At 45.8% G+C, this 27,237-nt stretch overlaps 1 protein-coding gene across 1 annotated transcript in view; it reads right to left on the reverse strand.

Annotated features, from left to right (window-relative positions):
- Positions 1-27,237, reverse strand: part of myo6a (myosin VIa) — a 244,455-nt gene that overhangs the window by 98,835 nt on the left and 118,383 nt on the right. The window contains 6 exon segments of the mRNA XM_052011416.1: positions 3,165-3,245; positions 9,551-9,715; positions 9,830-9,927; positions 12,219-12,274; positions 12,843-12,948; positions 21,716-21,845. Coding sequence (XP_051867376.1) covers positions 3,165-3,245; positions 9,551-9,715; positions 9,830-9,927; positions 12,219-12,274; positions 12,843-12,948; positions 21,716-21,845 — 636 coding nt within the window.

Here is a 27,237-nt window from a genome sequence, read left to right on the forward strand (position 1 = left end):
GAATAGATGGAGGTAATACATTGAGACAGACAGCATTATCCAACACAATTTTCACAGTACACTCTTATGCAAGGCTGCATTCATTAGAATGCCTTCAGTTTTACACAGGGGATTCTTAACATGAAATATAACCAATACTTACCATGAAAACAGGTTGTGCTCTTGTTAAATAGAGCGGTCAATGTATTTTCCACAGCAGTTTGTCAATCTGATAGCACAGAACTCAAATTCTTATACTGCAGACGACCGCCAAATAGGAGCGCCAGGAACAACCTTTTGCCTTTCTTCCCCAATGTTTCATTTGCCCAAACACTGCTGACTCAAGACTGTAATACTGAGATAGGACCAAGGACAGGCACCTCACATGGCCCCTGACAGTGAAGCCTCTCCCTGGCCATCACGTGGAGGGGTTGGTTTCAACAGTAGGTTCAGGGGTAAATGATCATGGGCGAAAGGCATCTGATGCCTTAACACCAGAAGCTTCAGGAAAACGTCCTGGTCAGTTGTGTGTGGCAGTCCCTCTGGAATGAGGAGAGCTCTAATCTCAAATTCCCACTGCCCATCGGAAATCTCAGCAGAGATACGTATTACAGACTCGTACGGCACAGGAGCAGGCCCTCTTGGATCACCTCCTCCCTGCCAACGGTGATGCCCATCTACACTAATTCCATTTGCCTGCACTAGGCATGTATCTTTTCCCAGTACCTATCCAAATACCTTTTAAATGTTGTAATTATATCTGCCTCCACCACCTCCTTTGACAATTTGTTCCAGATATTCACCATCCTCTGAGAAACTTACCTCTCAAATCTCCTTTAAATTTCTCCCCTCTCACCGTGAACCTGGGACTCTAGTTCTAGACTCCCTTGACCTAGGAAAAATATTCTGACCGTTTTTCTTATCCATGCCCCTCATAATTTTCTAAACCTCTATAAGGTCATCCCTCAGCCTCTATCATTCCAGTGAGAACAAACCCAGCCTATCCAGTCTCTTCTTATAACTACAGCCCTCCATTCCAGGCAACATCCTGATGAATCTCTTCTGCACTCTGTCTATAACCACCACATCTTTCCTGTCGTGTGGCAACCAGAACAGTACACAATACTGCAAGTGCGGTCCAACCAATGTTCTGTACATCCCAACTCTTATACTCAATGCCTTGGCCTATGAATGCAAGCGCACTGAATGTCTTTTTTCACTGCCCTATCCACCTAAGTCGCCACTTTCAGGGAGCTACGGACCCGCACCCCAAGGTCTTTCTGTACATCTTCCTAAGGTCCTGCCATTTATTCTATATGGCCTACCAGAATTTGACTTCCCATATTGGATTACCTCGCATTTGTCTGGATTAAATTCCATCTGCCACTACTTTGCCCAACTTTCCAGCTCATCTATATCCTGCTGTATCCTCAAACAACCTTCTTTATCCACAACTCCACCAAATTTTGTGTCATCTGCAGACTTACTAATCTCATTCAAGTCATTTACGTATATGACAAACAACAAAGGTCTCAGCATCAACCCCTGTGCTGTTACAGACTTGTTACAGACTTCCAGTCAGAAAAGCACCCATTCACCACCACCCTCTGCCTCCTATCACCTAGCCAATTTTGGATCCGGTTTGCCAACACACCTCGGATCCCTCGTGCTTTGACCTCTGGGCCAACCTACTATGCAGAACCTTGTCTGAAGCCTTACTGAAGTCCATGTAAACTACTTCTACCATGCTGCCTGTCAGTTTTCTAAGTTACCTCCTCAACCAGATTTGAAAGACATGACCTCCCCTGCACAGAACTATGCTGACTCCCCCGAACCAGTCCCTGCCTTTCCAAGTGAACATAAATCCTGTCCCTCAGCTTCTCCAACAACTTCCCTACCACTGAGGTAAGGCTCACCGGCCTGTAGTTTCCAGGCCTATCCCTACTGCCTGTTATGAATTGGGGGACAAAATCAGCTATCCTACAGGAGGGGAGCGACCTAACAGTGGAGCCTGGACACTCCAGACATGGACTCCTGTAACATCTCCTGCAGCCCAGCCACACCAAATTGCATTGGTCCTTTGGATCATACTGGTTATGCCAACAGTTGGTACTTGTTGCTTGACTTTTACCCTAGAGAAGAAACTCTAGCTTTATTCCCCAACAGTGGTTTCTTACTGCAGTTGATTGAGAGCTTCTAATTGGTAACTGTCGTCTCCCATGTGGGTCTCCCCAGCCATAGCAGATGCCATGGTCATTACATAGGTTGTAAATCCATAGATTTACATAGATCCATAGCCTCTCAAGTACAAAGGAGTCTACAATGATGATGATCAAACATCAACAACTGCTCAAATTCCCAATGTCCCAGCTTGACATACACTGTCCCTTTAGTAGTACAGCCCTGTAACCTCTCAGAGACTGGTTGCTTCATCAGTGCTGGGTGAAGATGAGCAGGTATTGGTACTGGTTTATTATTTGTCACTTGTACCGAGGTACAGTGAAAAACTTGTCTTGCATACCGTTCGTACAGATCAATTCAGTACACAGGTATTAGGTTGAGTCTGATGAAATGCATTTCAAAGGGAGTCCTTTCACTTCAATAGAACTGGAAATTGATTCCCACTTTCCTACAGTCCTGCACCAGAGTGATTCAGCTTCTCCACCTGTAGTATATGCTTCACTCCTTGTTGAGGGTTAATTGGGAACATGGACACAGTTACAGGTCACTCAGTCCCTCGAGCCTGTTACAAAGTTCAATTAAAGCAAGAGTGACCTCAATGCCATTTTCCTGTCTTACTTTCATATCCTTTGGACACCCTTACCAAACAAAGACCTAGGTTTGAACATGTGTGTACACCTATTAGGTTCAATGCTTTGCTTTCTTGCTTCATGCGTCCCATTCACCGAGGATTTTACCTGCAATTTGATTAGCAACTTAAGATGATTTGTGTGCTCAATTATTCAAAAGGTTCTGAAAACTAAAATTAGTTCAAAGTTTTCATTCCCTCCACATCTTAAAACTTCTCCCAGCAAAGAATTTCCTACAAACAGTTGGATTCTGCACTCCTGATCATCTAGTCTTGGTTGGAAACTTTCAGACAAACCTCCATGCCTAATCAGTTTGTAACATTGCGTTAGGAACAACCAGAACAAGCCAAAATTCAGCAACATCTTGAACGTTACCTCTGGGCTCTTGCGATTCTGCAGGATCCGTTTGTCCGATTCCTTGTTGGCAAAGTACCTGGTGCAGCCTCGATTTAGGTACTACAGGGAAGAGATGAATTTAGCACAAGACACAACTTTTAACACAGAAAGTGAACAGCACAACAAAGCAGTGTCATCAACTTATCACGGAAAGAGGAAAGCCATAATTATAATAGTCAAACCACCATGACCTGTACTTGGTCTCATTTTAAAACACATGGTATCTGATGCCTTCACAAAGCCCTTGTCTCCTGCACTGTGTGTAACCTTTATGTTCAGATTCCATCATAAGACATCCTCCTTCTGCTGTGTCTGTTTATCCAAACCCAGAGATCAGGTCAAACGTTGGCTTAAGCAGGAATGCCTGTAGCGTAAAAGCTTCTCATCTTCCAAACCATACTTACCATCTTTAGGTTGGAGTGAGTTTTTCCCTTTGAACTCAGAAATCAGTCTCAAGCCTGATCTGTGTCCAACTCAAATGAGAAGAACAACACTTCATCTCCATCGACAAACGCCAACAATTCCTTTCCTCCCACAGATGCTGCTCGACCCGCTGAGCTCCTCCAGCAGGTTGTTTGTCACACCTCATATTCCACCTGGGTAGTCTACAACCCGATGGCATGAACACTGAGTTTTCCATTTTCAGGTAACCCTCCGCCTCAGTGCATTTCCCCCTTTGCCCCTCTCTCCTTCCGATCCTCCTCCATTTCTGTCCCATTTCCCAACCCCTCTCCAGCCCCCCCATCACCCATCTTTGTCTCCCTCCCCTCCTACACACACAATTAACCCACAGGCTTCCTCCCCATCTGGTTCTGGTTCCATCTGCCATTCACCTCTCACCTAATGGTTCCATTATCACCTCCTTTACTTACAGACTCAAGCACTGGTAGCACTTTGTGTTCCTGCTTATCTCCCTCCAGCAGCTGTCTCCAGTCCCCAACCTTCATACTCCCCTCCCCCCCCAAACTCACTCCATCTACCCATCATCCTCCCCCTCCCCCCAAGTTCACCAATTACCTCCGGCCTCTGTCTCACCCCTTCCCCTCTCCTCTTTATACTGGCTACCTCCCCTCTCCAGTCTCAATCCTAGTGCAGGGTTTTGACCATAAACATTAACAATTCCTTCCCCCCCCCCACAGATGCTGCTCGACCTGCTGAGTTCCTCCAGCAGATTGTGTGTTGCTCCAGACTCCAGTATCTGCAGTCTCTTTTGTTGTGAGCCTGATCTTCCCTGTTGCAAAGAGCAGGGATATTCCCATTGGAGAGAACTTCAGAGCTAGTTGGTGGGTTTGGTTTAAGAAAAAGTTGGAAAGATTAATTCTCAAGCAGTGCACATACCTCACATTGCAAACACTGGTTGGAAACTAGATGGCCTTTTGCAGGACTGCAGTAGTGCAGAGCAAAAGAGATCCTTTCAACCCATGAGCCATGTATCAGTGATCGTTATCATTCAACGATTGTATCAGAGAGCCATGTATCATTCTCCTGCTTTCTCCAAGAATTACCCAATCATCTTTTTAAAGCATGCATCCAATTCATGTTTGAAAAAACTTTGCTCACACAAAGGTTTGTGGCAATTCTGTCCATTGGCTTCTGTCATCTCTTAAATTTGTTTTTGCAATAAGCTAAAGTTGTGCCTCTGCTTTCAGACAAGGGACCTCCTCACCAACAGTTCTGGTGAAAGGTCAGAGAATCCCATCTGTGCCAATGTCACCAAATAGACAAATGGAGCCGGCAAAGTGAAGCTCTGGAGTCTTTACCTATAGGAGTTCCAGTCGCAGCTTCTAGCCTCCCTTGAATCTAATGAGCACCAAAAATACCAAGGTACTCAACCAGTGCAGAATATGTTCTCCAATAACCTTCATCAAATGAACACAAAACTGGTGTGTTAACTTTTAAAATCTATTAAACTGTAGTTTTCAAAAAGGGGGTTGGATAAGTTTTTGAAAGGAAGGAATTTGTAAGCTATAGGAAGAGGGCAGGAAGTGGAACCAACTGGAATGCCCTCCCAGTACAGACGCGATAGGCCAAGTGGCCTCCCCAGGTTGTAACCATTCCGTGATCTGAATCTGGTCAAGTTCCTTGTAGGCTGCATCAGATAAACACACACCCTGCTTTCACAAAACGTGTGCTCCCAACGTACATCTTTTTGTACAAGCAACACAAAATACGTGAATTTAGTTTCCTGAAACTCCAAGGGAAGCTGTTGAGGAATAAAGATCACAAACAGATGCAAGCTGCCCGTTGTTTGGTGGAGAGTCATCATCACCTGTACACCTGTTGAATCTAAAGAGATATCAGATTACAAACAACTCAGACACAATTATAAATGGAGGACATCACAGCTTCAGCTGCAGGTAAACAAGGTTCAAAATAAGATGCAGGTGCAACTGTGCTCCAGGTCAAAAGCATACAAAATTATACAAAATTATACACAGAGGCAGCAGGTTTCCTCAGCACAGTCCAAGTTAGATGGTTAGAAAATAACTAAACAGCTTATACAGCTACATGTGCACAATGATACTGAAGACAAAGCTTCAATAACAGAAATTTTGCGCTCAGAAAGTATGGCATTTGCATTCTGAAACTTGACCTCTTAGATTCTGTTGGAGTAGCCTTGAGATCATACCCTCCCAGTTTAGAGGAATGGTCTCAACCTGATACATTGTCCATTTCCCTTCATAGATGCTGCCTGACCCGCTGAGTTTCTCCAGCAGCTCATTACTTGTTCTGATTCCGGCATCTTCAGTCTCTAGTGTCTCCCTCCCCATTCCACATCTTCATTGGCCCTCCCTCCTGAGGCCCCACAGCCTCACCTCTCTCCCCCCACAACCCTCTTTCTCTCTACATCCCAATCCCCTGGTCCCCTATCTACCTCCCCACCAAGGCATTATGTGTAACCCCACTGCCTTCTCCACCGCCACCACCCGCTAAATACAGGGCCTCACTGCACCAATGTCCTTTCCCGAAGCCCCCTCACAGCAAGCAAGGCCCCAGTACCCCAGAGCACCCCCACCTGTTGAGCTAGGCCCCACCACCCGGTCCCACAATTCCAGTGTAAATTCAAAGTGTAAATAGCAGGCAAAAGCCACAAGTGAGGTTGAGCTCAATGGGCTATAATGTGGTCCTGTCGAACCGAGGTGCACACCTGCTGCCCCTGCATAATTCTGGAAGGGTTATAGTGAGCTCCAATGAACTGGCCCAGGCCTGGCCTGTCTTGGTGCAGACACAACTTCAACAAGCAGCAAAGCAGGCCAGGCCTTGGAGCCCAAGAATACCTACTGCTGGGTCCGTGGCTGTAGGCAGCACCTGCAAGAATTAGGCAAATAGAATTCACTGGGATCTCCACCGTCCGGGTGGCAAGTGTCTGCCACAACGTTCCCAGAAGACATGGATGAAGGCAGACCTTGGGCATGTGGTTTGCTGATTGAACTGAGGTTTGAGCTACGAGCAAGAAAAGGCAGCACCTTCCACCTCTGTGGGAGGAGAATGCGAGATACTCTAAACCAAAGTGTTCACCTGGGCACTGTGGCATGTATTCACTTCCAGAAAGATGCTGGGTGCAGGCCTGACCCAGTTCCTCATCCACCCCTCCCCCCTGCCTTCCAACCATAAAAGGGAGAGCAGAGATACAGTGGAAACCCTAAACTGAAGCAGAAACTTTCTCTTACTTTCCCTCACCATGTAGCAGACCATTTGGCCCATCGAGTTCATGCCAGCGCTCAAGAGTATCCCCATCAGTCAAACCACCCCCAACTACTCTCCATCACAAACCCATCAACTCCCCTTGCATCTCCTGGCACCCACCCACACTAAGGGGTAATTTACAGCAGACAATTTGCCAATTAACTTTCCAGGATGTCTTTCGGAGGAAGCCGGAACAAGCAGAGGAAACAACATCACTGGCACAGGGCCTGTTCCCATGCTGTACTATGAAATCCACAGTCACAGGGAGAACATGCAAACTCCACACAGACAGTGCTGGATCCCTGCAGCCTAGGTATCTTGGAAATGGGAGCAACAGGATGTTTCATATTTTCAGGAGAAAGTTAGTATTTTAGTAGGAACTTGGTCTTTATTCCAGCATTTTTGCTCCTGATCTTTAGCAAAGATAGCTTTAGCTTAGTGACAATGGCAAAACTTCTAATAGGTGTAATTAATAGTTCAACTTTCAGAAATAAAATTAACTTCAAAAATGGACCAATTATACTCTGCGATCTAAAGCACAGAACTGTTTAGTACATTTTCCACAGCAGAGCATCAGACTGAGGCTCCTACCATTCCTCAGAAGTTCAAGTAGCTACACTGTCCATAAAGCAGCTGGCAGGTACACACCACAACAAAACTGTTCCTACAGTAGGCCCACAATTTCTGAATCGGCTACAATTAAAGCTGCAGCTTCATGAAGAGCTCGGGCTTGCTGAACCCTCGCCAACACTGCCCCCTTGTGCTCACATCTATTTTAAGAGAAATCACACTTTGGTTCAGAGTACCACAGTTCACCCATCACCATGCTGGGGTTTGGTTCGCAGATGTAGAGGACTTGAGTGGATTGGAACATTGTTTTTTTTTCCCCAATTTTAACCACCAGTGATCATTACAGATAACCAAAGTACAATGTCTTCCCTGTTACCATAGCAATTCTTGGTGTAATAATTAAGCCCTAATTTCTTGTTACAGTCTATCTCTCCGAATTGGAACACCTCAAGCTCTAAGAAGCCCTCTCCACAGAACATTACAGGAGCTTGGTAAGGAACGGCTCCCAAGTCCATTGTAAAGTCAAAAATTTCATCCAATCAAACCAAAAATGATTAAAGATCCCATTAATTTCAACATCAAAGGCAGGCTGACATAATTGCTGAGGAAACACTTTCAGTGTAAAATGCTATTTTGCTGTGCATTGATCCTCTTAAAGTCACCAGGAACAAAACAGAGTCCAATGCAATGTTCCCGAGCAACCGTCTTGGGTCTCATCACAGTCATAACTGCAGGACAGTTAAAGGTGTCAATTGTACTTGATAACTCTGCGGAGAAATAACTCTGGGGAGAAGCACCAACATTGCAGCAGCATATAAATACAGGCTGCCATTAGGTACTGCTCACACCAAGGTGTGGAGCTTTTATTGTAAGTTCTGAGTTTGCACCTGCTCAGCTTTATCAGTCATTAATCAGCAATAACCTGAGTTAATAAATGCTTCCCAGACTAACTACTAGGCAGTCATTGACCATTGTCCCCAAAGATCTTTATGAAATTATTAAGTCATAGAGAGATACAGCACAGAAACAGGCCCTTCGGCCCAATGAATCCGTGCCGACCATCAACCACCCACTTACACTAATCCCATTTTTTATTCTCCCCACATTCTCAAACTGCCCCTCAGATTCTACTGCTCATGTACACACTGGGCTCAATTTACAGCACCCAATTAACCTACCAACCCACGTGTCTTTGGAGTGTGGGAGGAAATTGGAGCACCTGGGGGAAACTCACATAGTCACAAGGAGAATGTGCAAACTCCACACAGACAGAACTGAAGGTCAGGATTGAACCTGGGTCTCTGGCACCAGGAGGCAACGGTTCTACCAGCTGTGCCATTGTACTACCTGACAATAAGATTTCTATGGGACAATTATACATTTGAGCAAACCATTCACCCCACCTCCCCAGATATTTTACAATGAGGGCATTATCCCAGCATAACTTTTCCATTTAAAGAGACTTTGGAAATATCAAATGATATTAGTGTACAAACTTTGGGTGTTGCCCCAACATTTAAAGAAGGGCTTCTCAGATATGCATTCCAATTTCCATAAATAGCAATGTAACAATTAAATTATGTGCAAATATAACAACCTTGGCTAAGTGCGTTAATGCTCTGAAGAATGACATCCCAAATAAAATCTAAAAAGCCACTTTGACGAACATTTAAATCGCCAAGTAACTGCCTTCCACAGACATATTGTTTGATGCGGATTGGGAATGCGGTATAACGGTTAAATTGATCAACTAACTATTGTTTGTTTCTGACTTTTAAATCTTCTCCCCTCCCAAAAACAGAAACCAAAGAATCCAGATTAAGTTGCCATCATCTCCTCCAGTTTCCATACTCACAGCAACACCCTTGTTATCAAACCAGAGATGGTGCTGAGAGCTCAATATAATATTTGAGGTTATGTCATTCTTCAGTACCACAGAAAGAGGAGTACAAATAATGATGAGAGAACATTAGTAGTTGTGAACCCAGTATCGGCATGAAATCATTTCCCATTCCAAAAGATAAGGGACAGGCTCCTTACAGCAACCCACTTACTTCAAAGAAAAGTGATACAGGTTTGGCCTCAAAGCACTATGGCATAGAACTCACCCGGAAATTATCAGGGGAGGTCAAGTGAAACTTTTGCCTAATGTCTTCAGGAGCACCTGCACACAGCCTATAAAAGATGTGGTAATTTCTTTCTTCCGTGCTCTGCATACAGATTCGGGATTTTTCCAGCAGGTAATGAGATACAAATCCTCCAACAACAGCATTCTGTACAGGGGAAAAGGGTAAAGTAAAAAGGCATGGATGCATTCTCGAAAATGGAGCGGAGTGTTAAATCTGGAAAGCTTTAAAAACAAAGAAAATCTTTTGTTTTAAAATTACCTTCTCGTTGAAATGTATCTCGACAAATTTTCCAAATCGACTACTATTATTATTACGTACAGTTTTGGCATTCCCGAAAGCCTCCAGTAAGGGATTGGCTGTTTTGGAAATAATTGATTAAATTAATCCTTCTCAAATCTGTAAAGTTACAGAAGGAGGCTAATCAGCCTGTTGTACTTGTATTCTTGTTGTAACATGAGAAAGCATGGGTAAAAATAGTCCACACTGCAAAATCATTGCAATTTACAGCAGTTAGAGATCATTTACTCCTTCACATGTGATATTCTTCACCAGAAGGAAAAACTAATGCCAATGACTACAGCTTTCCTCACAGCACTACATCTCCTCAAATTCTTCAACTGTCCACTACTGAAGAATCAGAACCACACCTCCAATCTCTTCACTATTCTCCTCCAACGTCTTCAGGTCCCAGAAACCCCTGTAACAACCATGTACAACTTTCAGAATCCCAAGGCATTCTGTAGCTCAAGTAACCTTTGGATGAAACTAAAGCTCTGTTCAGTTCCCCTCTTTATCTCCAACTTCCAAAATTTCTACACTTAGTTTGAATCACTCTTTCACTGTGGGAAGGTCACAAAATCGAGACAGGTCATTCTCTCTTCTCGCCTCTCCCATCAGGTAGAGGATATAGGAGCCTGAGGGCACGTACCACCAGGCTCAAGGTCAGCTTCTACCCCACAGTGATAAGACTATTGAATGGTTCCCTCATACGATGAGATGGACTCTTGATCTCACAATCTACCTTGCTTGACCTTGCACCTTATTGTCTACCTGCAATGTACTTCCCTGTAGCTGTGACATTTTATCCTGTATTCTGTTATTGTTTTTACCCTGTACTACTGCAATGCACTATGTAATGAATTGATCTGTACAATCAGTATGCAAGACAACTTTTTTCACTGTACCTCGGTACAAGTGACAATAATAAACCAATACCATTACCATGTCCATGCTAGTTGAGATATAGACTACCCACCCTAGTCCCACACTGAGTCTGCAGCCTTGCAAGTCATGCCTCATCCAAGTACCTTTCAAAACTCACAAGGGTTGCTGCCTCTCCCACACTTTGGTATTGGTTTATTATTGTCACATGTACCGAGGTACAGTGGGAAAAACTTGTCTTACAAACCAATCATACAGGTCAATTCATTACACAGTGCAGTTACAATGATTTAGTACAGAGTGCATTAAGGCAGTACAGGTAAAAGCAATAACAGTACAGAGTAAAGTGTCACAGCTACAGAAAAAGTGCAGTGCAATAAGGTGCAAGGTCAATTCATTTATTTCATTCATGTATTTCAGGCCATAAATGAATGAAACAAATTCCTTGTCTTCTCTAAAGTACCAATTACTTTAAAATTTATGCCCTTATTGTTTCGACTCTTCTACTAAGGGCATTAAGTCATTCCTATTTATACTGTCTAGTCCTCTCATAATTTTATACACCTGTTTAGTCTTCCCTCACCCTCCTCTGCTCCAAACAATCAACCTAAGTCTATCCAATCTACCCTCATTCCTAAAATGTTCCCATCCCAGCAACACCCTTTTAAACCTCCTCTGCACCCTCTCCTGTGCAGTAACATCTTTTCTTGCCATGTGGTGACCAGAACTATACACAGGACTCAATTACCTAATTGGCATTGCATTCTAGCTCAGTGATATAGTTCTAGTATAATCTCTGTGCTCTTATTTTTAATACCTCAGCTAATAAGGGAAAGAAAGCATCCTGTATGCTGCCCTTAAGGATCCCAATCATGAACAGAAGTTTTAACCAGAGGATGCTTCCTTAATTTAAACTTTAAAACTTTATTTATGCAGCACGGTAACAGGCCCTTCCGGCCCAACGAGCCCGCACCACCTGATTACTAACCAGTACGTCTTTGGAATGTGGGAGGAAACCGGAGCACCTGGAGGAAACTCACACAGTCACAGGGAGAACGTACAAACTCCTTACAGACAGCGGCAGGAATTGAACCCTGATCACTGGCGCTGTAATAGCATTACATGAACCACTACGCTACCATGTCACCCCTGAGAGGCATTTACATGAGAGGTTCCTCATTGGTGCAATACCACAGAAAAAATTGGTTTCATTTAAAGACTGCAGAATCACACTTCACAGCACGAGTGTGAGCTGTGTGCACACATGTAGCTGAGTGTGCATACAACTAAGCATGCATACATGTACTTGTATGAATGTTTGAGCAGCGTTGAAGCATATAATGGCCCATCTTGCATTAGAAGATCAGCACTGCATGCAACCAAATGCGCACAAGGCACATGCGAGGGGTAGCAGAAGTCCATGCAAGTGTCCAAGTCTCTAGGCACGTATGTGTGAAAGCAAGCATGATATCCGAGAACTGCTTACCTTCCACAATCCTTTCGTCAATGTCTTGACCTGTACCATACGATTCAGTCAAGTACCTAGATAATGGATGGAGAATACAGTAAATCTCAGCCCACCTAAAGATATCAGGGAATACCACAGATGAGAAAAGTGAGCAGAAAGAATTTCAACAGCTTCCCAGATACTCCTTCCACAAAACAAGACTGCAACGAGTGTTAATGCAAAGAAAGGGGGCATGGCAAAAAGGCATTGAGTGGGAGAGGGAGGGAGGGAGAAGCAGGGGTCATGGGGAGGGAGCAAGGGGAATCTGAAAAGAATGGGGGGGGTGGGGGAGGCTGGCATGGGGGAGACATGAGGTACACTTGTGAAAACACAGAGGGTGGTCTGTAAATGGAATGAGCTCCCAGGGGAGGTGGGAGAAGTGGGTACAATTACAACATCTAAAAGACATTTGGACAGGTATGTGGACAGGAAAGGTTCAGAGGGATACAAGCCAAACACAGGCAAGTGGGATTAGCTCAGTTATAGGCAACTTGGTCAGTACTGACAAGTTGGGCCGAAGGGCATGTTTCCATGCTGTGTAGCTCAATGACTCTAAACCTGGAAAGGGCACTCAGTCATAACTGGGGTAAGATTCATACATACCGAAGAACAAACTTTGTGTTTTCTGTTTTCCCAGCACCTGATTCTCCCGATACAATGATGGACTGGCTTAATTTATGTACCTTCATATCACGGTAAGCTTTATCAGCTAAGAGTGAAGATTGAAAGCAGAGTCAGAAATATGTAAATATGGAGACATCAGCACCTACGTTCTAAGATCCAGCCTTTACACTGAGCAAAGGCAGTTCATCACAAAGAATATATTTTCCCTTTGGCAAAATTGTAACCACACTGTGAATTATTCCCATTATTTAATGAGAATTCAATGGAAGAATAATTCTTGTCATAAATATGTTGTCAGTCTCATTTTAAAGGCCAGTTTTGAAACAACAAATCACATCATTCACATCTGGGTGTATAACAACTCCGCAGAACAACCACAGAGCAAAAATACTGCACTCAAACTGAGATCTTTCAAACAACCACACTAAAATACTGTGGATTTATCCAGGTTAGTTCAACACTTATGTTGCATACTCTGGTAATCCGGCATCTGACTCACTCATTAGTCTGGAGTATGAGCTGGGCATCAGAGTGCAGCTGGGTCATGGGGACACCAGTGGTCACGGGGAGGTCTGTGGCTGGAGGTGGGGACCAGAGTGCTTGAGTACTTCCCTCTGTTTACACTCACTGGGTTCATAGGACAGTGCAGCACAGGAACAGGCCCTTCGGGCCACCATGACTGTGCCAAGCATGATACCAAATTAAACTAAATCTCTTCTGCCTGCACATGGTCCATATCACTCCATTCCCTGCATATTCGTGGGTCTATCTGAAAACCTCCTGAACACCACTATCATATCTGCCTCCACCACCACCCCTGGCAGTGCATTCCAAGCACTTACCACTGTCCTTGTTTAAAAACAACTTGCCATCATCTCCTTTAAACTTCCCCCCTCTTACTTTAAAGCTATGCCCTCTAGTATTTGACAATTCCACTCTGGGCAAAAAAGGTTCTGACTGTTTACCCTATCCATGCCTCTAATCAGATCTCCCCTCAGCCTCCAAAGCTCCAGAGAAAACAATCCAAGTTTGTTAAACCTCTCCTTATAGCTAATACCCTCTAATCCAGGCAGCATCCAGGTGAACCTCTTCTTAACCCTCCCAAAAGCCTCCACATCCTTCCTGTAATGGGACAACCAGAACTGCATGCAGTTCTCCAAGTGTGGTCTAACCAAAGTTTTATACAACTGCAACATGAGATTTTATTATACTACTGTGTAATGTGTAGCAAAAAAGGGGAAATTAAAGCTTTTGGATAACATCCTATAGTCCAGAAAATCTGCTAGTCCAGCATCACTGAAGTCCCAAAGGTGCTGAATTATTAGAATTTTACTATACTGCTGTAACAATAGAATTACTGATTATTATTTCAGCAGATAATCTCAGAGCAGGGTTGCGAAATAACAGAGTGTTCATCTGACAAAGGATCCAGGACCTGAAATGTTAACTGGTTCTCTCTCCACAGATGCTGTCTGATCTGCTGAATGTTTCCAGCACTTTGTTTTATTTGTTCATCTGACGGTGGCGGACAGACAGTCCCAGTGACTGGGAAACAATGATTTTGAATATTCAAGTCATGGCCTTAAAAGGTGGGGGTGACACTTTGTAGAGGCAATACAAAATACATTGCGCTGACAAGCTGTTGTTCTTGTCAGAGGTCCCAGATCAATCTATGCCCTGGGGGCAAAACACACAAAGGAGCTGGAGGAACTCAGTGGGTCAGGCAGCAAGAGGCTCAGGAGAGTAGGGAGTCCAACAACTTCCTTCAGAGTTGGAAAAGGAAAAGAGGCAAGAATGACTTCCTGGCCAGTTTTCAACCAACAAAGATCACAAGACAAAGGAGGAGAAGTAGGCCATTCGGCCTATCGAGTCTGCTCCATGAGCTAAACTAGAACTATTCCTATCTAACCCCAATTTCTGGCCTTATCCCCATATCCCTTGATACCATGACCAATCAGATACCTATCTAGCTCCTCCTTAAACACCCCCAATGATTGGGCCTCCACAGCTGTATGTGGCAAAGAATTCCATAGTTTCACTACCATCTGGCTAAAGAAATTTCTCCTCATTTCTGTTTTAAACCGGTACCCTCTAATTCTAAGATTGTGTCCTCTAATCCTGGACTCACCCACCAGGGGAAACAGCTTAACCACATCTACTCTGTCCAGTCCTTTCAACATTCTAAATGTTTCTATGAGGTCCCCTCTCATTCTTCTGTACTCCAGTGAGTACCGTCCAAGAGCCGACAAACGGTCATCCTAAGTAAGCCCTTTCATTCCGGGAATCATCCTCGTAAATCTCTTCTGAACCCTCTCCAACATCAGTACATCCTTCCTAAGATATGGGGCCCAAAACTGCATACAGTATTCCAAATGAGGCCTCACCAGTGCTCCATAGAGCCTCATCAACACTTCCCTACTTTTATACACTATACCTCTCAAAATGAATGCCAACATAGCATTCGCTTTCTTTACCGCCAATCCGACCTGGTGGTTAATCTTTAGGGTATCCTGCACAAGTACCCCCAAGTCCCTTTGTACTTTTGCACTTTGAATTTTCTCCCCATCTAGCTAATAATCCGCCCGTGTATTTCTTTTTCCAAAGTGTACAATGGCACATTTCTCAACATTGAATCTCATCTGCCATTTCTTTGCCCATTCTCCTAAACTACCTAAGTCTCTCTGCAACCTTCCTGTTTCTCCAATACTCCCTACTCCTCCACCTACTTGGTGTTGTCTGCAAACTTAGCCACAAAACCATTTATTCCATCATCCAAATCATTAATGTACAAAGTAAAAAGAAGCAGCCCCAACACCGACCCCTGCGGCACACCACTAGTAACTGGTAGCCAACCAGAACAGGATCCCTTTATTCCCACCCTTTGCTTTCTGCCTACCAGCCAATGCTCCACCCATTCTAATATCCTACCTGTAATTCCATGAGCTCTCATCTTATTAATCAGCCTCTTGTGCGGCACCTTGTCGAAGGCCTTTTGAAAGTCTAAATACACAACATCCACAGCCTCTCCCTTATCTACCCTACCTGAGATTTCCTCAAAAAACTTCAATAGGTTGGTCAGGCAGGATCTTCCCTTCACAAAACCATGTTGGCTTGGACCTATCTTGCCTTGCACCTCTAGGTATTCCATAACCTCATCCTTGAGGATCGATTCCAATAACTTTCCCACCACTGGCGTCAGACTAGGTCTGTAATTTCCTTTATGCTGCCTCCCACCTTTCTGATACAGCAGAACTACATTTGCGACCCTCCAGTCCTCCGGAACCATGCCAGAGTCTATTGATCCCTGGAAAATTATCACCAATGCCTCCGCAATCTCTAAAGCCACCTCCTTCAGAACCCGGGGATGTACCTCATCCGGTCCAGAAGACTTATCAGTCTTTAGTCCATTTAGCTTCCCTAGCACCTTCTCTCTAGAAATCTTAACTGAACTCAATTCTATCCCTGAGACCACTGACTATCAGGTATATTGCTAATGTCCTCCACAGTGAAGACCGATGCAAAATATTCATTTAGTTCCTCTGCCATCTCTTTGTTATCCATTATAATCTCTCCCACACCATTTTCAATTGGTCCTATATCAACCCGTGTCTCTCTTTTACTCTTCATATATTTAAAAAAAACTCTTAGTATCATTTTGAATGTTATCAGCCAACTTCCTTTCATAATTCATCTTTTCTTTCCTACTGACCTTCTTAGTGTAGCAGTTGCTACCGCGGAATAAAACAAGACGCTACTCGGAGGATTGCCAAACAGCACTGTTTTTTTCTCCCCGCCTTGCGCGGACCCTTTAAGGGAGAATGTTCCCGCCCAAAACAACCGGCAATGACGTAAGTACTACGTCATCAGGACTTCCCCGCGCGCGGGTTCTCCCCGTCGCTCGGAAAGACGAGGCCCGCCGCCATCTTGGGTCTCGTCGTTCCGACGCCTCGCGACCTGACTGCCGAGCCGGTTCGCCCGACTAGACGGTGAGTCGCCACACAACCCCCCCCAGAACCGGCGATACAGTCCCCAAGGTCCGTGGGCTGTGCCAGCTGCCGCTTAGGGGGCCGGCATCTGCGTCGCGGCGTTGCAACCTCGACAGGTTGTTGCAGATTCAAATGGGCCGGTTTGAGGCGGTCCGCCGTGAAAACCTGTTCCCTGCCTCCAATGTCCAAAATAAGGGTGGATCCGTTATTCCGTATGACTCGGAACGGCCCCTCATATGGTCGTTGCAATGGCGCCTGAGGTGTGCCCCTGCGAACGAAAACAAACTTACAGTCCCGTAGTTCCTTGGGCTGGCAGGATGGGGCTTGACCGTGCCGTGAGGTGGGAATCGGGGCCAAGGCGCCAAGCTTCTCGCGCAGTCTTTGTAGGACTGCAGGGGGTTGTTCCCCTTGGTCCCGAAGGGCAGGTATGAAATCCCCGGGGACAACTAGTGGCGCCCCGTATACAAGCTCAGCTGACGAAGTGCGGAGGTCTTCTTTGGGGGCAGTGTGTATGCCGAGCAGGACCCAAGGCAGCTCGTCAACCCAGTTAGGACCCTTCAGGCGGGCCATCAAGGCCGATTTCAGATGGCGGTGAAAGCGTTCCACCAACCCGTTTGATTGAGGATGGTAGGCCGTGGTGGTGTGCAGCTGCGTCCCTAGCAGGTTCGCTAATGCAGCCCAGAGACTGGAAGTGAATTGGGTGCCTCTGTCTGAAGTGATGTGGGCCGGAACGCCAAAACGTGAGACCCAAGTTGTGAACAGCGCCCGGGCGCAGGAATCAGTTGTGATGTCAGTCAGGGGGGTTGCCAGCGGCCTTCGGGTAGCTGTTCCAGTACCCCACCCACCGCGGTGTTGGACGCGTCTACCGTGAGGGCAGTCGAGACGTCAGTCCTGGGGTGTACCAGCATCGTGGCATCTGCCAGGGCGTCTTTGGCCTTAACAAAAGCAGCCGCAGCCTCGTCAGTCCAGGTGATGTCCTTGCCCTTACCAGCCAGCAGCGAGAACAGAGGGCGCATGATACGGGCTGCTGCAGGGATGAAACGATGGTAAAAACTGACCATCCCAAGGAATTCCTGTAGGCCTTTGACTGTGTCGGGGCGGGCAAAATGGCGGATAGCATCCACCTTGGCGGGTAGGGGTGCTGCCCCGTCGCTGGTGATTTTGTGGCCGAGGAAATCGATAGAGTCAAGTCCGAATTGGCACTTGGACGGGTTGATCGTGAGGCCAAAATTGCAGAGGCGGGAATACAGCTGGCGGAGGTGGGTAAGGTGTTCCTGGCGGTTACGGCTGGCGATCAGTATGTCGTCTAAATAAATGAACACGAAGTCCAGGTCTCGGCCTACCGCGTCCATCAGCCGCTGGAAGGTCTGCGCGGCATTCTTAAGGCCGAACGGCATCCGAAGGAATTCGAACAGGCCGAATGGGGTGATAATCGCAGTTTTGGGGACATCATCCGGATGGACCGGGATTTGGTGGTATCCCCTAACGAGGTCCACTTTGGAAAAGATGCGGGCCCCGTGTAAGTTCGCTGCGAAGTCCTGGATGTGAGGGATGGGATAGCGGTCCGGGGTGGTGGCGTCATTCAGCCTGCGGTAGTCGCCGCAGGGCCTCCACCCTCCGGTGGCTTTGGGGACCATGTGCAGGGGGGAGGCCCAGGGGCTGTCTGACCTGCGAACAATCCCCAGCTCCTCCATGTGACGGAACTCTTCCTTTGCCAGGCGGAGCTTGTCTGGAGGTAATCGTCGTGCTCGGGCATGAAGGGGTGGCCCTGTGGTAATGATGTGGTGTCGTACCCCGTGTGTGGGCCTAGAATTTGTAAACGAAGGTGCCAAAATCGATGGGAATTCGGCTAGGAGCTTGGCGAAATCGTCGCCAGAAAGGGAAATGGAGTCCAGGCGCGGGGCTGGTGGGCTGATTTCTCCCAGGGGATAAGTCCGGTGAGTGCTAGAGTGGACTAACCACTTCCTTCGCAGGTCGACTAACAGGTTGTGGGCCCGAAGGAAATCGGCTCCTAGGAGTGGTCGGGCGACGGTGACAAGGGTAAAGGTCCAGGTAAAACGACTGCCGCCAAAGTGTAATTGAAGCGTACGGGTGCCGAAAGACCGTATCGTTGTACCGTTGGCGGCATTGAGTAGAGGACCTGGTGGCCTGTCACGAGTGTCGCGGCCTGTCGGGGGCAAAATACTGACCTCCGCTCCAGTATCAACGAGGAAACGCCGTCCAGATTTCTTGTCCTGAACGAAGAGGAGGCTCTGTCGGCGGCCAGCCGCCGTAGCCATCAGCGGCGGCTGGCCCTGGCGTTTCCCTGAAACTTGCAGGGTGGGCGGCATCGACGGGCCTCCGCACCCCACCTCTGATGGTAGAAGCACAGCTGGTCACCCGTGTCGTCGTCTGCGTTCCTGGGGCGTGGCTGCTTGGTTGCTGGGGCCGGGCGAGGCGGGCGTTGGGCTCGCGGCCTGGTGATTTGACTGACGGACGAACTGCTCTCGCACTTGGCCCTCCACAGGACATCTGCCCGGGCGGCCACCTCACGGGGGTTGCTGAAGTCGGCGTCAGCTAACAACAAGTGGATGTCATCGGGGAGCTGTTCGAGGAAGGCCTGTTCGAACATCAGGCATGGCTTGTGTCCCTCGGCCAATGCCAGCATCTCATTCATTAGGGTGGATGGGGATCTGTCCCCCAGGCCATCCAGATGAAGCAGGCGGGCGGCGCGCTCACGACGGCAGAGGCTGAAGGTCCGGATCAAAAGGTCTTTGAAAGCCGGGTACTTATCTTCCTCCGGAGGCGACTGGATGAAGTCTCCAACCTGGGCGGCTGTCTCCTGGTCCAGAGAGCTAACCACATGGTAGTACTTCGTGGAGTCGGAGGTGATCTGCCGAAGGTGGAATTGCGCTTCGGCCTGGTCAAACCAGACGCTGGGCCGAAGTGTCCAAAAGGTGGGCAGCTTGAGGGCCACTGCGTTGGCTGCTGCGCTGTCGTCCATTTCGCGGGTCCAAAAGCCGTTTGGACCGTCGGGGTCACCAATGTAGCGGTTGCTACCGCGGAATAAAACAAGACTCTACTCGGAGGATTGCCAAACAGAACTGGTTTTTTTTCCCGCCTTGCGCGGGCCCTTTAAGGGAGAATGTTCCCACCCAAAACAACCGGCAATGACATAAGTCCTACGTCATCAGGACTTTCCCGCGCGCGGGTTCTCCCCGTCGCTCGGAAAGACGAGGCCCGCCGCCATCTTGGGTCTCGTCGCTCCGACGCCGCGCGACCCGACTGCCGAGCCAGTTCGCCCGACTAGACGGTGAGTCGCCACATTAGTTTCTTTCTGCAGGTTTTTAAAAGTTTCCCAGTCTTTTGTTTTCCCACTAATTTTTGCTTCCTTGTATGCCCTCCCTTTATTTTAGCCTTCACCTCTCTCGTTATCCACATTTGTGCCTTTTTTCCCCATTCAAAACCTTTTTTCTTGGAATACATCTATCCTACATTTTCATTATTTCTTGTAGAAATTTCATCCATTTCTGCTCTGCTGTCCCTCCAACCAGCTTACTTTTCCAATCAATTTGGGCCAGTTCCTCTCATGCCACTGTAATTTCCTTTGTTCCACTGAAATATTGACACATCTGATATCAGCTTCTCCTTGTCAAATTTTAAACTGAACTCAATCATATTGTGATCGCTAGTTTCTAATGGTTCCTTTACCTTTAGTTCCCTAATCACCTCCAGTTCGTTACACAGCACCCAATCCAAAACAGCCAATCCCCTGGTGGGCTCACCAACAAGTTGCTCCAAAAAGCCATCCCGTAGACACTCCACAACCTCGCTCTCCTGAGATCCACTGCCTTCCTGGCTTTCCCAATCTACCTTCATGTTAAAATCCCCCATAATTATCTTGACATTGTCTCTTTGACACGCTTTTTCTATTTCTAGCTGTAACTTATAGTCCACATCCTGGCTGCTGTTAGGGGGCTATAACTGCTATTATTGTCCTTTTACCCTTGCCATTTCTTAGCTCCACCCATAAGGATTCCACTTCTTCCGAACCTATGTCCCTTCTCTCTATTGATTTTATATCATTACTAACCATCAGGGCCACACCAGCCCCCTCTGCCTACCCGCCTATCTTTCCTATACACTGTGTACCCCTGGACATTCAGTTCCCAATCACATCCGTCATTAAGCCATGACTCAGTGATTGCCACAATGTCATATTTTTTAATCTGTAGCTGTGCCACTAGGTTATCCACTTTATTCCTAATGCTACATGCATTTAAATATAGTACATTCAGACCAGTATCTGCTACCGATTTCACTGTATTTCTATTGTTCAGCAAATTATCCTGTCTTTTCACCTGCCTGTCCTTCTTACCATCTTCACTGCACACTGTCTTGGACTTGTTCCCATATACCTCTTCCTCTATCTTAACGTCCTGCTTTCAATCCCCCTGCCAAATTAGTTTAAACCCTCTCCGACAGCTATATTAAACATTCCCACCAGGATATTGGACCCCTTGGAGTTCGGGTGTAACCCATCCTTTGTGAATAGGTCATGCCTCTCCCAAAAAAGGTCCCAATAATCCAAGAATTTAAAGCCCTGCCCCCTGCACCAGTTACTCAGCCACGCATTCATCTACCTGATCTTGCTATTCTTACTTTCATTAACACGACTGTGGACAGAGTCACCTGTCCTTGACCCACACACAGGATGTAGTTTGAACGGGGGAAACAAAAAATAAGTTTTGAAATGATACAATCATGCAACCTTCTTCAAGTGTTTGATAGTCTTGCACTAAAATCTGAAAAAGGACCAACCTCAACATGTAGCACAAACCATAGGCTTGGATATAATGTGCTGAAGGAGTAGACAAAACCACTCACCGATAGCGTAGACATGTGGTGGTAGAGTGCCCAAGGATTTCCCCTTGTACTTCTGAATGGAATCTGATGAGTACAGTTTAGGTACGTCATAGTATGGGTTCACTGCTATCAGTATGTTGGCTACATAAGTCTGCAATGGAAAACAGGAACAGGCATGTGAACAATGGTGAAAATTCGCAGAAGTACTGGCTCACAGCTTACACAAGTTAAAGAATCTGATTCATCGCCTTAAGTATTACTGTCTTATAACGCCCGAAACAGATTCCAAAATAAAGCAACATTGTTGAGTAATTAGTCGAAATCTGAATAAATGAAACACATTTTGCTTTAAATAGGGATATACAATATGTCAATTAGTATTAAGTAACATTGATGCCAGGCAATGAACATTCCAACAAGACAGTCAGTCCACCCATCCTTGACACTGAATGCCATTACCACCATGGTGTTCCCCATCAACATTCTGGAGGTCACCATTAACCAGAAACTCACCTGGACCAGCCACATAAATACTCAGGCTATAAGAGCAAGTCAGAGGCTGGGTATCCCTGTTGTGAGTGACTCACCTCCTGACACCACAAGGTCTTTCCCCCATCTACAAGTGTAACGGAACACCATCCATTTGGCTGGGTAAGTGCAGCACCAACAACTCAAGACCGTCTGGGACAAAGGAGTCCAGTTGACTGGCATTGCATCCACCACACTAAACATGCAACCCCTCACCATTGGTACACAGTGCTTGCACAGCATTTTCCAAACCCACGGCCTCTACCGCCAAGAAGGACAGGGAGAGCAGGTGCTGGGGAACACCACCACCACCTGCAGGTTCCCCTTCAAGTCAGACACCATCCTGAGTTGAAATATGTATCTGCTCCTTCGCTGGATCTAAATCCTGAACTCCCTCCCCAAGTGCACTGTGGGAGCACCTCCACTAGAGGGACTGCAACGGTTCAAGAAGGCAGCTCACCAATGACTTCTCAAGCACAATAAATGTGGGCCTTGAGAAGATGCCCAGATCCCAAAAACAAATAAAGAAATATTACAACTGGAGATATCTGCATACTTATTGGAGACATTCACACTCCAGCGATTCTCACTCCTCCCCACCCCTAACACAACTTGTTATCACGTTACACTGCTGGAGAAAGGTACCCAGTAAACATATAGTCTTCCCAGATGATAGAATAAACAGAGCACGTTGCCCTCAGCACAACAACATGTTGATGTTACTGGAATGAAAGTTCAAAATGTCATTTAAAAGATGCAACGCACACAAAATGTGTGCCGGTAGTTCTCAATAACTAAATGCAGGGGCTCCTTGGGTTACAAATAACCTGACTTACAGAAATTTGACTTTACACAAATTCTCCCATATATTTTAAAGCATTTTTCAAGCTAGTAATTATAATAATAAATTGTTTCATGACAGGATACAGTATATATCCCATTAGTTTAATTATGGGTGGTGTTAGGGTGATTATCCAATGAAATGAAAGAATTATAGCAAGCAGATGTAGAACGATATAATATGGGTGACTATAGGAAATGGATGCTCCTGACTTACAGACAGTTGTCAGGAACAGAACCCTTATGTAACCCAGGGACTGTCTGTGTTGTAAAAGGAGCAACAGAGAAAAGGTGTCTGCTTATACTTGCCCCTCTTGACCAACATTGCCAGAGCAGATCATCTGCCATCATACTCCTGTTTGTACAACTTTCTTGGGCATGAGTTGATTGCCGTGTTTCTTTCATTTTAAGTAACTAAACTTCAAATGAATTTTGTGAACTGTAGTAGTGGCTTCACAAAGCATACAAAACAAACGCCAGACTTTGGGGAATTAAGAACTATAGAGGGCATAAGTTTAAGGTGAGAGGGGAAAGATTTTAAGGGGCAATTCTTTTTCTACACAGAGGGTATATGAAACGAGCTGCCAGAGGAAGTGGTAGAGGCAGGTACAATTACAGCATTTAAAAGACATTTGGATGGGTACATGGATAGTAAAGGTTTAGAGGGATATGGATATGGGCCAAACATAGGCAAATGGGACTAGATTAGATGAAAACCTTGGTAAGCATGGACCAGTTGGGCTAAAGAGCCTGTTTTAGTGCTGTATAACTCTATGACTTTCATTTTCACCGATATCTTTGGCATGTCCAGAAACTAAATGTGACAATGCTGCCTTTCAGGCAAACTTTAGAAACAGAACATTTAAACTGTAGACTCAGAAAATACAACTTTTTTTTAAGGATTCAATTAAATTTCTCTTGAAAACATGCACTAAAAATACATTAAGAGACAATATAATGCAACACAGTGGCTCAGGCGGTAAAGCTACTGCCTCAAGATCCAGAGACCTGGGTTCGATTCCTATCTTGTGTCCTGTCTATGTGGAGTTTGCACATTCTCTGCATTTTCTCTGGTTTCCACCCAGATCCCAAAGATGTGCAATAGACTGGCCGCTGTCAATTGCCTGTGGTGTAGGTGGGTGGTAGAATCAGGGAATGTAGGGAGAGTAATTAACAGGGAAAATTTGTGTAGAAATGCCCTCCAATAACATATGAATAATGACACATTGGGGAGCAGCCATAAGTGACACTTGCCCCTCCTTTAAATTAAAATGCAGAATCATTTCTGTAGCACGAATGACATGCACCTAAAAGTCTACATTGGCATTTAAGTACTGAAGCCTTGCCACAAGTAAAATAAATTGAAGTATATGAACTCATCATAAATGCTGTCTTATGCTGAGCATTTCATTTATAAACTGATGTACTTGGCAATTTTTTCCAACTGAAGTTCCATCTTGCCTATTAAGTCGAAAAGAGCGTTCTATCACTCGATATATTTTTGTGCAAGCATGTTCTCAAATGGTCACTTTAGTTGGCCAAGTCCAGATAATAGACTGTTATGGACCTTATAATTTGACTGCACAGCATCAAATGAAATGGAGCTGAAGAAAGGTCCATGGAGGTACACTGGACACCAGTTGTGCCTGTATTTTGGGCTGCAGTAGCTGTACGTCCCATCAGGGGGCACTACCCCCTAAACTGCAGTGATACCACTCTCCTGCTGTGTAAAAGGGCAGGCATGCAGTTTTGAGGGAACTAATTAAGCAACGTGATAGCATGACAAGAAACTTAATGAAATCTTCCCAAAAAGGAGTTAATTAAAAGATGAATACACTCTGTGTCTTCAAAATAAAGAGGAGGCAAATTATAAAGACTGTTACTAATTATGCAATTATAGAAATTGCAAACCTGAATCCCAGCTCTTGGCGTTTGACAAGAAGCACTCAGAGCTGTGGAAACATGAAACATGCATCAGCATTCAGGGGTGAGAGCAGTGCCTACTGCTCTCAAGCCTGAACTTAAAGGTGCGAGGAACAGTGGGCCAGAGAGCACTTTAAGAGCTCAAGAGAGAGGTCCCTGTACATGGAATTTGTCAGCCTCTCATTCACACTACACCCTGATAACTGAGTTCAGGACGTCTATCGCACGTGGTCCAGAAGCCTGCAGTTCCTTTACTCCAACACAAGTTTGAAGCAGCTCAGGTTACATTTTCCAAGTAGTTGCTCCTCAATGTTTAAAGGGATAATTATAATGCAACAGGCTTCTATTCCCCTGACTCTCATCTAATTGGGGTGATTAAAGATGTTGACAGGGTAGATATGCAGAAACTAATCCCTCTGATAACGGCACCCAGAATCAGAGGACAACCTTACAGTTGCAGAAATCCTGAACAGGGGTGATATCGGGCAGGAAACAGTAGTGAGTCAGTAGTAAGGAAAGCAAATGCAATATTAGCATTCATTTCGAGAGGACTAGAATATAAAAGCAAGGATGTACTACTGAGGCTTTATAAGCCGTTGGTCAGATCAGACCACATTTGGAGTATTGTGAGCAGTTTTGGGCCTCGTATCTAAGGAAGGATGTGCTGGCGTTAGAGAGGGTCCAGAGGAGGTTCACAAGAATGATCTCATGAATGAAAGGGTTAATGTATGAAGAGCATTTGATGGCTCTGGGCCTGTACTCACTGGAGCTTAGAAGGATGAGGGGAGATCTCATTGAAACCTACCAAATATTGAAAGGCCTGGATAGAGTGCATGTGGAGAGGATGTTTCCAGTAGTGGGAGAGTGAAGAACCAGAGGGCAGAGTCTCAGAATAAAAGGACGCCCCTTTAGAACAGAAATGAGGTGGAATTTCTTTAGCCAGAGGGTGGTGAATCTGTGGAATTCATTGCCACAGACAGCTGTGGAGGCCAAGTCATTGGGTATATTTAAAGCGGAGGTTAATAGGTTCTTTATTAGTAAGGGTGTCAAAGGCTACAGGGAGAAGGCAGGAGAATGGGGTCGAGAGGGAACAATAAATCAGCCATGACTGAATGGCAGAGCAAACTCGATGGGCTGAATGGCCTAATTCTGCTCCTATGTCTTATGGTCTTTGTGAATTATGAATCACATAATTGTGTCTTATGAATCACAAATTCAGGAAAAGGAAGAATCAAGGGGGAGAAAGGTCAAGGAGATAGTGGAGAGGGGGTGGGTTTGTGAAGGGTTGGGTGGGGTAGGTGTGCAGGCACACACATTAGTTCCCAAGCAGCGTAGTTAACCAATAGTCTTGGTTGCCCCTTGACATTGAATCAAGGCCTCACTTTACTAAGTCCATGTTGGTGCCAGTGAACAATGGTCACCCCCCACTGAAAGAAGTCACACATAGGTACCTGCCCCTCCTGATTTACAGGTATACCTCCATCAGCACCAGGCCCAACTGTTGCTCCACTGTCACTGCCCTGGAACTCAGACATTGTTGGGTTGGGGTTGGGGGAGGGTTAGTGTAAAAAAAATAGGGAGGTTGAAGGTTGGTGTGGAATCAATGAGGGCCCAAGGCCCTGTTTCCATGCTGTATCTCTCTATGATTTTATTACTACGCTTACAGAGACACAACAGGGAGGACACAGCCAGCTCAAACATACTCTTTCATCTGGAGGGGCAACCTGGAACAGTGTCTTCACAGGGTGGGTTTTCCTAACAAGAATGAGCTAGTCTGAGCTCTCACCGACTCCCATGTGCAGTTAGTAAATGCCTCCTGACCCCCTCAGCTTACTCTAATGCAGAACCAGCACTGTCCTGTCATTAGTGTATCCACCTCCTAAACAGAAAACTATCAAAGCAGCCCAGAAGGTCTTCTACTCTGACCTCAGAAAACCCCGGTCTGCTTCTCAGAGAGAGAGAGATAAACAGGGCAACATCAATTCCAGGGTAGGAAAAGATAAATAAACCCTCTGGCAAAGTGGGCCAGCAAGGAGGGAGTAGGGAAGGCCAAGTCCAACCTTCTCCTGCCAAGTTTGGAGCTTGGTCGCCATTACCAACAGCCTGTTCCATCAGAGAGACAAGCACGAGGTTTTGTGGTAACATCCCAGTCCTGGCATGGGCATCCATTAGATTACATCATAGTCCTAGTGGTGGAAGCAAAGGTGCCTCATTGGCACTGTTGACTGATGTACTGATCACCGCCTAACCAA

This window comes from Pristis pectinata, chromosome 3 (assembly GCF_009764475.1).
Source record: "Pristis pectinata isolate sPriPec2 chromosome 3, sPriPec2.1.pri, whole genome shotgun sequence".
NCBI classification, from domain to species: domain Eukaryota; kingdom Metazoa; phylum Chordata; class Chondrichthyes; order Rhinopristiformes; family Pristidae; genus Pristis; species Pristis pectinata.